At 39.4% G+C, this 19,056-nt stretch overlaps 1 protein-coding gene across 1 annotated transcript in view; it reads right to left on the bottom strand.

Annotated features, from left to right (window-relative positions):
• Positions 1 to 19,056, bottom strand: part of PRDM6 (PR/SET domain 6) — a 135,611-nt gene that overhangs the window by 37,410 nt on the left and 79,145 nt on the right. Inside the window, exons 4-5 of the mRNA XM_054987444.1 lie at positions 14,661 to 14,788; positions 1,282 to 1,406 (exon numbers count right to left, since the gene is read on the bottom strand). Of these exons, the coding sequence (XP_054843419.1) occupies positions 1,282 to 1,406; positions 14,661 to 14,788 (253 nt within the window). The remainder of the gene's footprint in view (positions 1 to 1,281; positions 1,407 to 14,660; positions 14,789 to 19,056) is intronic.

Raw genomic sequence — 19,056 nt, 5'->3', positions numbered from 1 at the left:
ATCATTTTATTGATATACTGTTGTAATGATAGTTATAGTAGATTCTCTGAACTCTGAATCTACTTAAAAACCTCTAGTCCTCTCCCTTGCAGAGATATCAGGAAAGGACAGATCTTTGCAAGGGAAGAGGCTAGAGGCTTATTTTTTAAAAATAATAAAGTAAAAATAGAGCTACAGAGTCACAGAGTCCACTATACCTATTGTTACAATGGTACATCGATACAGCAATATTCTTGTGCTGGTTTTTTAAAAAAATTGCAAAGCTCTGGTGGCCCAGGAGAGGGAAGTAGCTACTTCTGGGGGACTAGAGCAGGAAAACTGCAGGGCAATCTGCCCTGTGGAGGCCCTGTTGCTGCTGCGCTTTATCTGCAGCTGTACCAGCAATGGGGAAACCACAAAACCCTGTCCTTATGTTGAAGACACCATGCAGGCAAACTAGTTAGTTGTCTTGGGTGCCAGATATTGAGGAGTGGTAAAAAGCCCCTTACTGAACTCCACATCCAGTGGGCCAGTGGCAGCACAAGAGACAGAGGTGGCACTGCAACTGCACCAGCCAAGCCAGTTTAGGCACCACATTCTTCCTTCCTTCCCTTCCATGCTGGGTTCCAGCAATGTGGCTTCTTATGTAGATGTGCAGAGGAGGGCGGGGATGAAAGATTCTTATTTCTGTGATGAACTTGTGGCATGGCCATAAAAATGAATGACTAGAAGAATAGACGCTATGTATGGATTTTGTTTCTACTGGAAATGTTCAAGGAGCAGACTAAATTACTTTATTTTTATTTTACTTATTTATACTCCGCCTTTCTCCCAAATGGGGATCCGAAGTGGCTTACATCATTCTCCTCTCCTCCATTTCCCCCTTCATAACAATCCTGTGAGGTAGGTTAGGCTGATAGAATGTGACTGGTCAGCAAGCTTCCATGGCAGAGCAGGCAATTGTACCTGAGTTGCTCAGATCCTAGTCCATCACTCTAGCCACTACACCACATTGCCTCTCATACTGCCAGCTTCCATCTTCAGATCACTTATACACTTAACAAACTACAGGAGGTGCTTAAAGATTGGGTTTCAATATTTTAATATTTACATGAATCTAATTCAAATTTTAATATATTTGAATTTGAATATATTTTAATATTATAAAGGAACTAAATGCAGAGAAGAATGATGTAAGGCACTTTCTCCTCATTGAGGAAAGGTGGGTATGAATTAAGCAAATAAATAAATGCAAAACATTAATTATGGAATGTAGTGGTGGACATGAAATAAGGTACTTACAGTTCTCATCTTGTGCAATGCACTGCAAAGGAATTCCAAAGAAAGATGTGTAGCTGTCATTGTACCACACCAACAACTCTGTGCCCCTGGGAATATCCATGCAGGCTCTGTAGAATATATTTGACCTGGTCATAGCAAACAGAGAAAGAATGAATGCCTGGGATATATTTCTTATTGAGTATCTGTTTCATCAGAACAGTACACTGAATGGACAGGTTACAGTCTTCTATCAGTTCCACCTGAAGCAGCCTTCACAGGGCTGCTGAAGAACCATCTTGGCATGAGGGGCGGAAAGAGAGCTGATTTAAGAGAGCCGCTGGAATAGAACATTCTAGAACAATTAGACTGTAAGAAATAAAGAAGGCAGCTCCTGCTTTTGGATCTAGGTGATAAGTGTACTTTAAAGAAATGGGTTCTCCCCCCCCCTTTATTTTATTATACATCGCCTTGGGCACTTTTTTAGTTGAACAGTGATTCACAATCTAAATAAATAAGTAATCACAAAGTAGAATAACAAAACACTTTCTAAAGGTATTTTAAACCCTTACAAAATTCAGAGATAATCAAAACTATTTTGGCATGATGTTCTGTTTAAAAATGTATTTATCGACAAAGCTTGTAGAACTAGAAAAGTATTTCAGGTTCCTATAAAATGTTTATACACCTGGGCAATGAGACACCTGGGATTTGCCCTAATTCTAATTTGTTTTGACAAATTTACAGGACAAGACTTGTCTCATGTACAGAACATTAATAGACTGATAAAGAACTAATTCAATTTAATTTCAATTAGAACATATATTTCAATAGTAAATAGAACATTATTTAAAATAAACCATTAACATCCCATTACTTTTAATTGGTAACAGTTTGAACAAGATTTGGGGAATTTTAAGGTGACCGTTAATTTGGCAACATACTTTTTATCCTAAAATAGTAATACACTTTCCAAAACTTTAGATAACCTCCATTGAATAGTACATACGTAATTCTACTGAATCTACTTAATGGATTGCGTTACTGGCAGCCCAAGCCTATCCATGTTTGCTTTGAAAAAAGTCCTGAATTCAGCAAGATTTTCTCCTTACATAAAATTGTAGCCTACACATATTTCATAGTTACTTAGAAAACAGTTACTATGTTGCTAAGAGAACTAGAAACACAGAACTGGAAGACACCCCAAGGGTAATCTAGTCCAACCCCCTGCACAAAGCAGGAAATTAATTGCTACCTCGCCCTCTCACTATCTCAATGACCACTGCCCTATGCCCAGAGGAAGACAAAAAACCTCCAGGCTCTCTGGCCAAACTGGCAGGAAGGAAAATTTCTTCCTGATCCCAAAATGGTGATCAGCATTACTCTGGGACATTACTCCGTGACAGCCTAGCACCAGCTCACTGCTTCATGCCCTCCCTCCTGAACTGCCTAAATTCATATTGAGTCATAGAATCATCACTGCTATCATCATGATGGCCATCTACACAATAGACACTTCCATACTTAACAATAAAAATATTTATTGGCAAACTTTTACAAGATTTAAGCAATTTACAGTGTATGTTTCAGAGGTCTGCTCAGAATCCTACTAAAGTGTACTCAATGAAGCTTGCCAGGAAAGCGGTTTAGGAGGACTGCACTGCTAAAGTTTATAAATAGACCAACACTTATCTATGCCCCATTTTGGGGCCTAGCTTCTTCTGACTTTGACTGCAACCAAACTAGTAAATTTTCCAGCCAGTTCTGAGAAGCAGTGGAGTGGAAAGAGAGCATGTAAGACTGAGGGCTTCCTTGCTTGTTACCAGCACCCACAAAATCAATGCAGTTTCTCATATGACTGCAACAACAATGTTCTGCAACTACTGCAATTTCAGCAAGAGACAACAGTTGCTACATTTTATTTGAGCTACATGGTGTATCCTTATCGACTAAAAGGTTGTACGTCATTTTAATAAATAAATATACCCATGCACAGTATATGACTTTGTTAAAAATGCCAATATAACAAAAACTTGCAAAGCAGAGTAGGGATTTGAACCTTGATTTCCCAGCTCTTAATACAATATTGGTACAGTTTAATGGACAATGATTTGGTTCAGAAATAGTAAAGAACTGTCCTTTATTTTAACTATGTTATGGGAAACAGGATTCAGCTCTCTGAGGATCACTTATACCAGACTGCCTTAATAAATCCTAGTTTCAGAGCTCTTGCTTTCTCCCAAAAGGATGCAGTTGCTATCCCAGCTTGCACTGTGGCGCCCAATTGAGGGAACAGAGAGTTTTAACTCTTGAAAGCTAATATCTTAGAAATCTATTCGGTCTTTAAGGTGCTATTGGACCTGGATCTTGTTCCCCAGATAAACAAGGTACTCTCTATTAGTAGGAATTATTGCAGGGCATATCTCCAGCCTTTCCTCATACTAAATGAAAAGATAGTTCAATTAAATTTGATACATATGCTACCAAACTTTCAAGGACCCAACAATACATACACACATCCTCCCAGTTTCATCCCGCTACTGACCTTATTCCTCTTCTTTTGTAGCAAGGTAGATCTGGAGGTCAATACACTATGGTTTATTGGTGGACCACATGCTTTGCATGTGAAATGTCCCAGGTTCAGTTCCTAGTTTCTCTAGTCAAAGGTCCTCAAGGTAGAAGCTTTGAGAAAAACCTGCTTGAGATTCTAGAAAGCTACTGCCAGTCAGAGAGGACAATAATGAATTATATGGCCTAGAGCAGTGTTTCCCAAAGTTGTCTGGACCGCGACCCATCTAAAAAAAATTTCAAAGTTCGGGACCCACCTAATACAATAACAATATATAACGCACCCGTGCCTAACATGAAGGGAAAAAAGCAGCGTTATATTGCTGCTGCAGCATTTTCTCGTTAATACATATCTTAACTATGTGAAGGACTGTTCAATTAAGAAAAAAAGAAAAACATCCAGTTATAATTGAAATTTTTACTTACTAAATATAAGATGTGATATTTCAATGAGAAGGATGTATTTGTTTCCTATTTCTTGCCATTACAGCTTTAGCGTCGACTTCGATTTTAGTCACTTTTAATCGCAATGAATTCGTTACGTCCAATTTATTTCGGTATTTAGTTTTAATATGAACCATGGCTGAAAATCCCACTTCACATAAGTATGAGGTAGTGAAGGGGAGGAGGACTTTCATGGCTTCATCAAACAGGCAGGAATAGGTGTCAGCAACTGACAGCCAGAATTTCGTTAATTGCTTGCAATTAAAGGTGTTTTTCAGTGATGTATCTTCCGATAAATCAATAAGTTCTTCACTTGCTTTTGTTGACATGACAGTTGGTATGTTGTCTTGAAATGGGTTACAAATCCAGCTCATCATGTCGAACTTTTTCATCTCTTCCCCGAAGTAGGCGTCAAAGTTATTTTTCAACTCTATTAAATGAGTGGAAATTGCAGACACTACATTGATATCTGGCTGCACTTCGTTTTCTATAATGAAAGTTTCAAATGTTTCAAAACAATCATACTTGCCTTCCTCGATACATCTCTTCCACAACGTAAGTTTTTTCATGAACGCTCGAATTTTATCGTGAACTGCAAAAATGTTGGATCCGTCTGATCTTTGCAGGTACAAATTGAGTTTGTTTAACTTTGAGAAAATATCCACCATGTATGTGAGCTTGAGGATGAATTCTTCGTCCAGTAGAGATTCAAGATACTCATTTTTTCCTTCCAGGTAAACTGTAACTTCATTGCGTAATTCCGCTAATCTTGTCAGTACTTTCGCTCTGGATAACCAACGTACCTCTGTATGCAGAAGAAGAGATTTATGGAGACTACCCATCTCTTCGCACAGCTTTTGAAATAAACGTGTTTGTAAGGGTCTTGTTTTAATATAATTTACAATTTTCACAGCGGTATTTAATACTGTTTTTAAATCATCAGGCAATGGTTTTGAAACCAGTGCTTCTCTATGAAGGCTACTGTGTGTCCACGAAGCACTGGGACTTCGTTCAAGAACCCTCGTGACCACACTGCTATTTTTGCCGCACATAGCTCGAGCTCCGTCAGTGCATATGCCGACACAGTTCTTCCATTCCAAACCCTTTTCTTTTGTATAAGAATCAATTTCTTTGAAAATTTACTCAGCCGTTTCACGAATAATTGGTTTGCAGAACAAGATATCTTGTTTTGCCATATATAACGCACGAAAACATGTAACTGAGATAGGCTTTGCACATCGGTAGACTCATCCAGTTGTAGTGTAAAATATTTACTACCAACTACTCTATGGATTAACTAATCCTCTGCCCATTCGGACATCTCGTCAATTCTTCGTGCAACAGTATTATTGGAAAGTGGTATACGTACGATTTCCTTTACTTCTTTTTCTCCAAACATTACTCCAACAGCATCTTTAATCAATGGCAACACTAAATTCTCGCCAATGGTATGAGGTTTACCTGCTCTGGCAATTCTTAAGCTAATAAGATATGAGGCATAAGTAGCATTTTCATTAATATTTATGAAATGTGAAACAATATTCTTTGAAGATTTCATATCCAATAATTTTCTTTGAAAAAAATCCACTGGCTTATTTTTTAAATGGGAATGTTTCGTTTCTATATGATGTGTCAACTTACTTGGACACATACTTTCGTTCGCCAATATTTCGCAGCAAATAACGCACTGAGGGCGTGGATCCACCGTATCTTGATTCCACGTGAATTCTAGTTTCAGGTATTCGACATCATATTTTCTCACAACTTTTCGACGTTTTGTTTCATGTGAACTTGTAGAGGGAGCTAGTAGGTCAGGCTCAGTGTCACTTTTATCATCCGAAATAACATCTTCTATTTTTTTATCCCTCTGTACACAATCTGCTGCTGGCGGCGTACTTTTTGCTATCCGTTTCAACCACTTGTCCATTATTTAGTTTTAAGAAGATAATAAACACACAATATGCGACGACGAATACTACAGTGACAACTGACGCTCGGGCTCATGAGTCGCCTTCGGCCGCCCCGCCCCCACCCTGCACCCATGACGAACGATCACACTCCGCGCCACGCCACGAGAAATTAAATTATTAGTAACCATTCGGCTGCCGGCCGAATGACACGGCCCGGCCAACGTGTTGTGATTGTCGCCCTATCAGTTTCAGGGCCCACCCAATATCCGCTCGCGACCGACCAGTGGGTCCCGACCCATACTTTGGGAAACAGCGGCCTAGAGGTTTGATTTGCACTATATAAATGTGTGTGTGTGGGGGGGGGTCAGTGATAGAACATCTGATTTGCATGCAGAAGGTCCCAGGATCAATTCCCCAATGTAACCGTCTGACATTCTGTCCCTTTCAGGTGCAAGATGAGATGCATACCTCCAAGACTGCCTTAGCTCAGGTTGCAATGCAGCAGCAGTTAGACAACTGGAAGGGTGTGTGTGTTAACCGTCTTTTAGACTTGCCCTGTTGAAGCCTTTTTGTGTGGTAAAACAAGTAAAGCTTCTTTTGACTGCTGCATATAAGGATAGAGCATACCAATCTTCCTGCCCTTTTAAGAAGATGAAGAAACCAAGGGAGACTGCTTGCAAGAGCCAGTGGAAAGCAGAAGATTCAATGGTGAACCTCTTTGGAGCACAGTATTAGCAGAAAAGAAGCCAAGATTCTGCCAGGATATTGAGTTCAGTATAAAGTGAAACCACAGTTAAGCACAAGTGAGGTTCATAAACCAATTCAAATTCCTGGCTTCAGATCCTGGTTTCCAAATCCTACTGTAAAGTAGTACAGTTAGCGTAGGCTGTTTTCAAACAATCAATTGACTACAGTTGGGGTGAATGTAACTTACATTTCTTACTGAGAGCCAAACTAGATATGACAGCATCCTAGTGGCCACCATGGGGACACCATGAGCAGTTTTCAGCATCCACCATGTTTAATACAGCCTGTGATATAAAAATCACAGAGCACCTGATTTAACGCAGCTTGATCTGCATTAGGGAATTTCCAGCCGGCTGGACAATGCGTTGCTGAGTCCTGCCGAGGAGCGAAGCATGAATGGAATGTTCATGCAAATGCAGAGGACTGGGTGTGATTGGTTTACAGCTCCTCCAGCTCCAGACATACAGCCGTGACAAGAAAGGTTCTTGCTGAGTCATTTCACTTAGCACATTCCGATATCCCCTCCTTCTGTGATTGAATCCTATCCTAAGATTGAGAGCCATCAATCTGCTCCGATAAGTTTCTAATTTCTCTCTGGGAACATGAGATTGCAATCTAAATTCATCAACTCATTAGCAAACTGCTTCTTTGTAAAGCACCAGGAGAAAATATGAATTTCTTTTATCATACCCTGGTAACATGAATCGAAAGTAATTAAACTTTTGTAATTCCCAGGAAATGACCTTTACAATATTTGTCCCAATGGCTGAGGGGGCTCCTCAGCCTCAGGACATGTTTTGCCCTATAAAAACCAGGGCTCTTGCCCCATTTAAATGGTGCATGCTTTCCTGGATTCGAGCCCTGTACCCTTAGGGTTGCTTTCCCTAAGACTTTCTCTTCAGGTGGAGAACGCTGGATGTTTGAAGCCCTCTTCGTCTGTGGAATGCTGTACTCTCCAGATAGGTAATTATCGCCCCCAAATCCCTCAGATCTATTCCACTTTCACCACTGCTTTTCCTAGGCATATTGTGTGTTTCTGAGTAATCTCTTGTGTGTAGATTCAGATTCAGATTCGTTTTATTGTATATGGCCATTGGCCTTCACAATATCAAAACACTCTCAAATATCAGTATAATAAATTATCAAAATAATCAGGTAATCAAACACTTCAAAACCACATAACATTGTTCAGAGACTGTCAGGCCCTGAATTTATTGCTCCCTCATTAGATCAGCAAAAATTATCAATTTTACTATATACAGATGATATGGTTTTGATCTCTTTAACCAGAATGGGACAAGAGGCTTTTGCACAGTCTAGGTGAATATTGTAAGGAAGAAAAACTTATAATTAATTACTCGAAAACCAAAGTTATGGTTTTTCAGAAATGGCCAAAAGTGTTTAAATGGAGCATACAAGGTACTCCAATAGAACAGTGTAAATCATATAAATACCTAGCTTTAACTTTTAGTGAAACCCTTAAGTAGCATGTTCATCTAGAATCGGTTAAAGCATTAGCCCTTAAGACAATGGGAGTTGTAATGAGATTTTATTACACCAGGGGAGGTCTCCTCATAGACCCAGCGTTGAAACTTATCTCCCAATTGCTGTATGGTATTGAGATCTGGGGGTGGAAAGATCAATTACTTCTAAAGTTAGAAAGAATCCAAAACCTCTTTATGAGGTGAATTCTGGCACTCCCTCAAGGGACACCAGCTACCCATTTACGAGCTGAGTTGGGACTCCCTTCAGTGAGGCCTCGAGCCCACCTGATGATTATAAAATTTGGGGGGGGTGGAAACAGCTAAAAACTCCTGACTCTGTGACTCACCCTGCGGCTGCTTGCAGCTCAAGCAGGGAGTCACCCTTTGCAGCCCTGCCGGAGGAAAGGAGGCAGTCTCCCTTCCCTCCCGGGCATCCAGGGCTTTGGCTGGGGGGCAGAACCAGGAGCCGTTTTCAGGTGGCTCCGCTTTCCCCCGGTGCGAGGGTCTAAGCAGAGGCTTGGCCCTGGCGGTGGCAGGAGATTTTGGGAATAGGATGTGGAATGGTGAACACCCAGTGGCGCTTCCCCAAGGGTGGGGAACAGGGTCTGCCATTTAGTGCGGTATGTTTGTGGGGGTTTTTTTGCAAGTTTTTTTTATTTTTTTAATTACTAGTACTACAAAAGGGAAAAATAGGGACAGGGAGAAGGGGAAGAAACAACACATAACAACACAAACACTACTTCTACAAGTAATGCATTCCCTTCATACTGCAATTATTTAACATTAGAACTTTGTAAAATGCTGTTAGATTGGTAGATCTTATAAAATACAAACTACAATCAGGATTAGGTCTTCTTCCCCCCTCTGGGTCTCGGTCGCAATTCTCTCTGAACAGCTACAGTTAGTGCGGTATGTTTGTTGACGGCTACCGTAGCACTGGCAGAAGCCTGCAGGGATCCCCAAACACAAGGCCTCCCCTCATGCTGTACGGCTGCGGCGTTAGGTGCTTGATGGGGGGGATCCATTGCCTGGCTGGCCGGGTTGCAGCCATTCATGGGATGGCCTACACTCGGGGCTTTGGGGCTCGCCCAGGCAGGTCAAGGCGGAGGTCCGGAGTTGACCCCAGGGCTTGACCTGTACCGCTTAGTTGGCCCTTGCCTTGTTAAGTTATGGTCATTTTAATAAACGGTCCTTTAATCCAAGCCTGTGTCTGCCTCTTCATTCCGGTTGGGGTTGCAAATACAGTAAACTTAGTTTCCATCTACTGAATAACAAAGATAATGCTCCCCTTCAATTTATTAACTACATCATTGCCAGATATACTATCCCTGATGATTTATTGTATCTCTCAGGGAATAGCTTTGATCTTTGTGATTGGGTCTTTAGAGAAGATGCCCTAATTGATGCTTCTCTGATTTCTCAATCAAGGTTTGCCCCTTGGTTTAATATGATTAAAAAAGATCATTGTAAGGCCTCATACTTAACCAACATAACTGTGTATAATCTTATGAGGACCTTTACTTCATTGCACTTTCAAACAATCTCTTGGGTGTATGTTTTCCTCTTTAAATAAAAGTACTCTTTTATTCAAGACCATAAACCTCGATTGCTCTCTTGGGGAGGGGACCCCATAAAAACTGGTGGAGTATCCTGTTGTTACCCCTCTTGTATTGCCTCCTTCCTTGCTCCTAATTCCCCCTACTCACAAGAAGTCCCATCCAGGTAACAACAACACCGCTATTTCAAAGTGATTTAAAAGTCCCATGATGGTCTAATCCTGATTGGGCCCACAGCATTGTGGTATGAGGCACTCCCCTCCCCACATGCCTTATCAAGTGCCATAATGGCTGCACACACACACCCATACACAGTTGTTTCAGGTGGCACTTGAAAAGGTGCAGGGAGCGGAACAATAGCACTACACTGTGGGTCTGAGCAGGATTGGTCCCTTGCAGCATTTTTAAATTACTTCTAGTTTGGCCCTGATGCTGTCACTCCTGGGAGGCTTGAATAGGGAAGATTCTTCTTTAGCCACTTTTTTACAGGTACTCAGTACTGTTTCATACTGACTTACTCTCATCCCTGATTATGGTTAATTAAATTAAGCTATAGTTTTACATTATGTCTGAACCAAGCCATTGAAAACGAAGGGCTGTAACTGGATAGATAGGATTCAGGAATAGCTGTACAAAGGTTGTGCTAAGCATCATCTGTCTAGACATCCATTTACCTATTCACCAGGCAAAACCAATGTAAGATCAGGCATTTAAGAGATAAACTACAAATGCTCTCATTATGTAGTGGCTTGTCACTTAAGCCTAATACTGTAAAGTAACACATCCTTATGTGAAACAGATAGTAATTCAATAAACATAAGATGAACATTTTATTTGGACTAAAATATCACCAGCTACAACAATAAAATCAAAATAGTAAGAAATGACCCTTTTCCTTCTTTCACATCTTGTGCAAAGTAAACAGACATATGGACTTTTTAAAAAAGTTGAATCTCTCAGCTGGGTTCTACAATGAAGAATTGCTACAAATATTAGCCTGAAGTTAAAGATAAAAGTGTGCTGGGTTGGTAAGCCTTAAATTCAGCTTCTCTGTAAAGAATTGGCTGTAGAGGTGCAATTTGTTTCTTGTATAAAGCTGCTCGACATAAGGACAATCCAGAACCACATTTTTCATGGCAGTGAGATATGCACTTGTCAACATATTTTGTCACCGCAAAGTGGCTCTTGGCAACAGGATCATAAAGATCAATAAAAAAGTGCAGATTCTCAATATTTTACAAACAGCTGCAAAAATTTCATTTATCTTGTTATTTTCCTCGCTTACTGCCACCCTGTCTCAGGAGGGCACTGCTAGCTAAGCAAAATGCTTTTTCCCAACATTCTATGAATATCTGACAAAAACTCCTGCCTTCGTCTCTTTCCTACCCTCTTTCTCCACCTCCCCATCTATTTCCACCCATGCTGTACATTTTATTAATTCTTTCCACTATTACATAAAAATCAAAATCAAGGCAGTGCGATAAATCACCCACATCTCCTGACTTTGAGAAAAAATGAATCTACTTTGTACTTCGCCCTTGTAACTTTTCATCTCTCTGTTTGGCTTCCCCTAACATAAACACAGCAGCCCAGCAAATGAATGTGCTAAAACCCAATGACACACTTTGCTGCTGAAAGAGCTGAACTGTTTTTGAGCAATGGGTGGTCTCTGAGGCTTGGAGTAGACCAAAAAAGAAAAAAAAAAGTGTAAGCATATACCATTCCTTACAAGCGTTCAGAGCTTCCAAAACTTGCAGAAATCTCTGCATGCTGAAGTACATCAAAGGGATTTTTCCTCTTTCGGATAATATTTCCTTTGCTGACATGTATTTAGTATTGTGGTTGGATGACTCATAAAGATAGCTTTGTGGCGTCCCAACGCAGTTGAAGCAGAACACATGCCAACAAACATTATTGTCAGCTTCAAAATAAAAACAAAACGTTCAACTTAGGGTCAATCAATCAAGAGCTCTTTGAAGAAAATTCCATTTAGATATTACAAATCATAACAGAATGAATTTAAACCAGCTGACTTTCAGTGAGGAGGACGTCCATGTATAATAAAAATTAGACGGTTTTTCAGTGTCCAACTTTTCTATTTTCTTACACTTGGATGTAGTCCTTGGTGATAGATGCCAGTTTTTTAAAATTATGTTTTTGTAGTTCACTTTTAAAAGATCAGAAGTAATCAAAAACAGACCAACAGAGGGAACTGTAAATAACAGCTCTATCATGAAAGAAGAATTGTAAAATCCACTTAATATTGACAGATGTGTAACGACTTTCTTGCAGCCAGATTTTGTTGATTTTCATCTACATGTATGCATACATGCATACCCAGATAGACTGATTCACTGTGTGCTGAAGGTTCTATTGTGTGCAAAGAGCTCCTTGTCTATGCCATATAGTCAGGCCAGTAGATAGGGTAGCTCTGCACTTGTATTCTTTTGCATAAGCAAAAGTGCCTGATTTATTTATTGGGCAGATTAACTACACATAGTGTTGTCTATGCACTCTGAATGCACCATATATACATACAATTGTGATGGTCTCAAAATACCTAGACTATCAACCAAGCACGCTTTATGATTTCACACTCCATTGATGACTTGATTTTCAAATGAAGTGTTCTGCTGATATCAATCACAAGTTGATGTTGACTTTTTAAAATAAAAGGTAACGATTCTAGAAAAAAATATTTTTAACACAACCATTTTGTCTTTGAATTGCCATAGTCTATTTGAATGCATACCCTGAGAATTATAATTGAACCACTACATTTTTATGAAACTAGCTACCTTTTGAAAAGCTACAATGTATTTTATCCCTTCTTCACCCATGAAAACTATGTTCTGAAAAAATACAGCAATTGCTGTATACTGACCTTATTTTCATCATCCTGCTATAACATCTAATTGTGCCATACAGTTGCTTCAGCTTTTTTAAAGGGAAATATTTATTTATCATCAAGGCTCATCAATGCAGCACAGTTACAAAGCAGTTTTTTTTATAATAAAGACGAGTTCTTCATCTCTCATATCTACAGTCAACTTTAAATCTTCCTCTTATAACAATGATGCTTAGCATTTGTATAATGTTTTAAGTGCTAAAAATGCTTCATGTACATTATTCTGTTTCTCTTAATTAGATCTGATAATCTTTGTAGACAGATTTCATCAGAAGAAATATCTCTGGCGTTATCTAATGTTCCCACACATACAAAAAATTCAGTGTTTAAATTAACATTTCCTCTTTCTTTATCCTGTCTGTCATTATGGGTGAGACAAACATTCCAGTATTTTCAAGCTGAAGTGCCATGAACATTTGAAAGATGGATAGTGTATATTAAGTTATGGAAAATAATATCCTTATTATCTATGCTGGTAGCCAAAATTTCACCTTGAAGAGCACTCCTATGCATATAATTGCTGCATAGAAGGGACATATCTGGCAGGTATAATTTCTTACAATTCAGCAGTTATGTGATTTTTGTCTGCCAAAAAGCTATTTTATTAAAGTCATTGGATCTTCTTGCCATATTACTTCCTGTTAGTTGTGTTTTTAAAATATGGAAAGTTTAAAAAGCTGGAAAATGGCACAAAGCACTAGGGTATCTTGGGATTTATCTGAGATGAGCTTAGGAAAGCACAGTCATACAGTTGTCTCAAGCATACATTTGTCTCACAACTATCTAGGGCAGCCATTCCCCTGCCTGGGGCAGGGGATCCCCTGCTCCCACCCTTCCCTCTCCCGTGCCCATTTACTTGGCCGTTGGGGGGAGCGTGCTCCCCAGGGCACCCGCCGGTGGTGCAGTGCACCCCCAGGCAGCACAGCGCACTCCCGCGGCCACAGCAGCCCGAATCGCGCCCCACAGTGCCCCACAACTAGCCCATTTCAGGATGAATTGTGCCGCTTGAGGAGCACTGGGGAGCACCCTTTGCCCTGCATGGCCACCTTTGACCTGCATGATGATGTCACTTCATGGAAGTGATATCATAATGCAAGTCGGAAGCGCACGTGTGCGCTGTGCATGCACGTGAAGAAAAAAAACCAGGACAAGGCAGGGTAAGTGCCAGGCTCCCAATCTCCCGCCAGGGGAGTCAAGGGATCTAGCAACCCTATAACTATCATATTATAAAAACATGGATTTTTTCATAGTTTTCTAGTAATCTCTGTACATGAATCTTAAAAACCAGAAAAAGTTAAAATGTGGGAAGAGTTGACAGTTGGTGTAGAGTTGCTCACAGCTGCTGAATCTGAAAACGAAAGGAGGCAAGTTCAAACCCTGCATTATACATCCAGTTCATAACTACAGTTAAGAAGGACTGAATCCAAAGAACCTTTGCACAAGCAAAAGGCACTTCTATGCATGCAATAAAGGGCCTTCCTTGAGGTGCAGCCTCCCCATAGCATATTGCTATTGCTAAGGGCCCTCCGGCTGGAACAGGATGCAAATGGCCACAGGAAGAAGAGGGATACAGGAAAGATCTGTTCACAGTCCTCTAGCTTGAATTCACTGTTTCTAACTTTCTTTCATCTTAAATGCCAAATAAGCCATTCAAAAAATTCTTACATGTGCCTTTGCACTCATGTACAAGCGATTAAAGAAGAGATTTATGACACACATTTCTCCGAAACACTTTTATTGCAGTAAATAAACAGATATTTAAAAAATAAACAGAAACATAGTTTACCTGTATTGGACTACTGTTAAATTCTGTTCTCCACAGTGCCTTGCACATCGAATATACCTCATCCAGCTTGACTTACTAGGTTCCCCACCATCGATAAAGTGCTGCAATGTCCCATCTTGGTCATATATCTACAGAAGAGGTCAGAAGGTCAAATAGTTAGAATGAATCATCAGCAATCATTTTCACTGCTTTGTTAGTATTTCTGTGTGCCTATTTCAGAAATTTATTGCATTGAGATTTCATAGCTTACTGATGCTCTTACAAACCTAGATAGAGTAAATGAGAAATTTTTGGGGTCATTATAAATGTATCATGCTTTGCTTATCAAGCCAATCTTGCCTATTTTTGTTGCATCAGAGATGTAGCCATAGTTCCCAAAGAATATTTAACCTCTTTTGACAGGCAAAGCTTAAATAATGAACTGTCACATAAACAAAAAATAAAAATAAAATTTAAATACAAGAACTTCACTGGAATAGCCGGAAAAGAGTTAGCATTCTCTAAACAAGTATTTGATCTCTTCAGATGTCAGTTGCACCAAAATTCTTTTGCTGAAAGAATGGCCACCGAATATTTCCTAAAGTGAGTTACAGAATGCTAATGAAGGTAGGAGTATGAAAAGCAGGGCTGCCATTTCTACAGCATTTGAAACCTAATCTGACATATATAAGTGACAAGAGGAGATAGAACCTTTCTGGTTTGACAAAGTATATTATATTGGATTTTAAAATCCATTATCTAGATTTCTCATAGAGGACATTCATTTCCAGAGAAAGACTTGGTAGAAAGGTACAACAGCCTTTCAGACAGAATAAGCAATCAGTATTTTTAAAATCATATTTTTAAATTAATAACAATGAATGGGCCACAACTGCTTTCTACAATCCTCCCAAAAGACAGCTTAAAAAAAAAAAAAACAACCCTAAAATCTATTTAGGAGGATCTGTACTTCTTTAAATCTGACATTCTTTTAGGAGATAAGAGAACCAAGGATTAAAGGGTACTGTATTTTTATCTAACACCTTTTCTTTGGAACTTTGCTCTTTTACCAAGGTTAAAGAATCAAATCTTTATGAGGGTTCTGAATGTTTAATACTTTCTTTTTGTGACTCTCATAATTATTTCATATGCTTTTCAGTCTCACAGGAATTAGGAACAGAAGAGCTAAACAAAAAAAGGCAAAGAATTCTTAAAAACTCCTTCTGTCTGGTAGTAAGGGTTGAAAATAAGTATGAAGAAATGAACATCTCTGAATTAGGGGAAGATAAAGCATTCTCTGTAGGGAACCCCTTTGACCGGTTTATAACTGACCACACCATGTACACTTATGCCAAAGCCACATATGATACTCTTGGCTGGATAACTGGCTACCCTCAAAGCAGAATGTTTATGGAATAAATAAGGTGATGGACCATGACCTTAAATAATGTACAACTGTAAAAGTTCAATAGCATGCAATAAAAAAACCCCACAGCTATCAGGAGTTTTGTTCATTTGTTGATAAACAATACCTTAATATGAGTAAGTAAAACATAATATCATTAAACAAATGTTCAAAATATCTTTATTCATACTATAGCAGAGAGATGAGGAAGGCTCACTCATGCAGCTATAAATAGCTCCGTGTGGAAACAACCTAATGGATCAGGAAGCACTGAGATACTTTTATCATTTTTAAATGTCCTTGTTAATTGTTGTACAAATACAATTTCTAATCTTGCATGTTCTGGCACCTACCATGCAGGAATCAAAAACAAAGTTGAACGAAAATCAGTCAGCTATGTTCAGTGTAGTTTTCACTTAGCTCCAAAGCAGTTTCATTTATTTTATTTATTTACATTATAATGCTTTTCTCACTGAGAATTAAGACGGATTACATAGTGTAAGTAAATATGATCTTTGGAGAGGACATCCAATAAACAGTGCAATAAGATTTGGATAGCATAAAATTTGAAAATAAGCAGAAATCTGATATAGAGCTAAAACCATGCTGAAACAAAGCACAAGTAATTTTATGTTTTAAGAAGTGGGACATGGCAAAGCCTCTGACAAGGCTGCATGGACTCAGGAGAGGCCTCTACAGAGTATCTTGAATCTTGACAAGGCAGAGCCAGTACTTATTGGAAAGGCTGAATCCTTGAAGGGCAATCACTGTGTGGCCTACAATCCTATTCCAATTGTAATGAGTATGTTCATGTAAATTGCCACCTAGCGGCCGAGTGGCAGATAACTTTTGTTTAGCAGCAGACTAGGAATGCTCCTAAGGAAGGTGGGGATGGTGGGGATAGTTCAGGCCTGATTCCAAGGTGGATGTCTGGCTGAGGCTTTGTTCTCTGTATTTCAAATAAAGCAGATTTATTTATACCTTTGACCTGTTGGTGTGGATTCCAACTTTACACCAGTAACCACTGTATTTTTCCATTTTAAAGGGGCCATTCTAGACCATTTCATTCTATTGCAGTTCTAATCCCTAATAAAAATTGTGTTTCACATTTCTAATGAGGTCCAGCTGACTTGCTGACAAGAGTTTATGGATTATACTGGACCGAGAATTATTGCTGGGGAAGCAATTTAATTTTGTTGCAAAAATGCATTATTCCATCTTTATGTAGCCTGGAAGATGGCCCCATCCTTTGACTCAGGAGATCTGATCCATGCTATAGTTACTTCAATGCTAGGCTACTGCAATGCACTCTCTACATGGGTCTGCCCTTAAAGTCAACTCAGACACTCCAGCAGGTACAGAACACTGCAGCCCAGTTACTGTAGGTCTCCAGGCAGAAATGAATGCCACACCCATTCTACAGACACTCCATTGATTACTGACCAGTTGCCAGTTTCAGTTCAAGGCTCTGGTTATCACCTACAAAGCCCTTAATGGCCTTGGACCTGTATACCTACATATTTGTTATAATGTACTGAACTGTACGTCTGCAATGCTTATTTCAAGCCAATTCTAAAGAACAGAAATGCCACTGGACACAAAGAATTTTTATCTTTCCTAAAAACTATATTTTGGTCAGGGCTGATTAAGGGCTGATTAAGGGCTGATTAAGAAGGAGCCAAGCTAAGATGACTCATTTAACTCCTTAGCAGCAATGTTCAGCCTAAGCCTCTCTGATGCTGCTTTCCATGCTGCCACTGGATATTGAGAAAGAAAGTTCTTCTTCTCTGGCAATGCTGCTGATGCCAGCTGGAACACAATGCCATCTAGAGGCACTGCAAACAAATGCCACATTGTTGGATTACCCCAATCCACCAGGCACAAGGCAGCAATCAGGGAACATCATGTTGGACACAGCTCAGGGCTTGACAGCTTTCATAAACACCTCAGTTGAAAACTCGCCTGGAAATGGCCATTGTTTTAATGCTGAAAAAATAGACTTTACTGAGGAACCTTGAAAACACCAATTTTTGGTACTTGGGGGTGGGTGAGTCTAGTTTGCCAAAAATGCATGCCACCCCCCCCCAAAAAAAACATGGTAATGAAATTGATTGTATAGTTGAACTAGTTGAAGCCAGTGGAATATTTTACCCTGTTTAACTGTTAGGTCCATTTGCCTAGGGTTGGTAACAATTCCCTCCAGATAATTAACAAGAGAGAGACTCATTCTTCAAGATGGTATATACAGGTAATAAGAGTGTGTAAAGTGAAACAAACAAACCAGAAATACACCTAGAAATCACTGTTTTGTTTCATTAATGGAATGGTGAAGGAAATCTGGGAAGCCAAGTAATAATAATAACAGCAGCTTCCCACTGAAAAGCTTGTGCATTTTGTTTAGTTTCTTATTGTGCAGCAGCAGGCAGGCGGGCACTGAGTGGCAGAATCTTGTTTTCCTTAATGGCATTTTACCAATAGGATCCCATGAGGAGAGAGCTCTTACTATTATACCACCTAATTAACTCTGTTGGAGGGAAGGGGGAATGTGTGCATGAGTGTATCTTATTTTTAATTTTCATTTTCTTTCTTTTTTTGCAGTGCTTTCAGGGCACTAGTATGTTTCCCATAGCTCCATCAGGACACTTGGCAGCTGGTCACTGTGAGGAAAAGGGCCACTGGGTAGAGAACTATTTGTTTGTTTGTTTGTTTTTGTTTGTTTGTTTGTTTGTTTATAGTCTGCGGATTGGATTACACAGTATGAAATTAGTACAATCAGTATCAAGTACATTTCAATGCAGTATCAAGGATATTTCTGTGAACAATGCCATAGGGTAAATCAACACAAGTTTACGAAGACATAGCATTAGCAAGAATCCAATACAGAGTAGAAAAAATACTGAAACAGAACATAATCAATTTTAAGACTGATACTAGACAATATGGAGCACAGGTGATACACAGCAGTACATATTTAAAGCAACAGATAATATGTAAGGCAATATAGTAATGAAG

Source organism: Eublepharis macularius, chromosome 8, assembly GCF_028583425.1.
Source record: "Eublepharis macularius isolate TG4126 chromosome 8, MPM_Emac_v1.0, whole genome shotgun sequence".
NCBI lineage: Eukaryota > Metazoa > Chordata > Lepidosauria > Squamata > Eublepharidae > Eublepharis > Eublepharis macularius.
The sequence above is the reverse complement of the archived record's forward strand: the minus strand, read 5'-3'. Positions and strand labels throughout refer to the sequence as shown.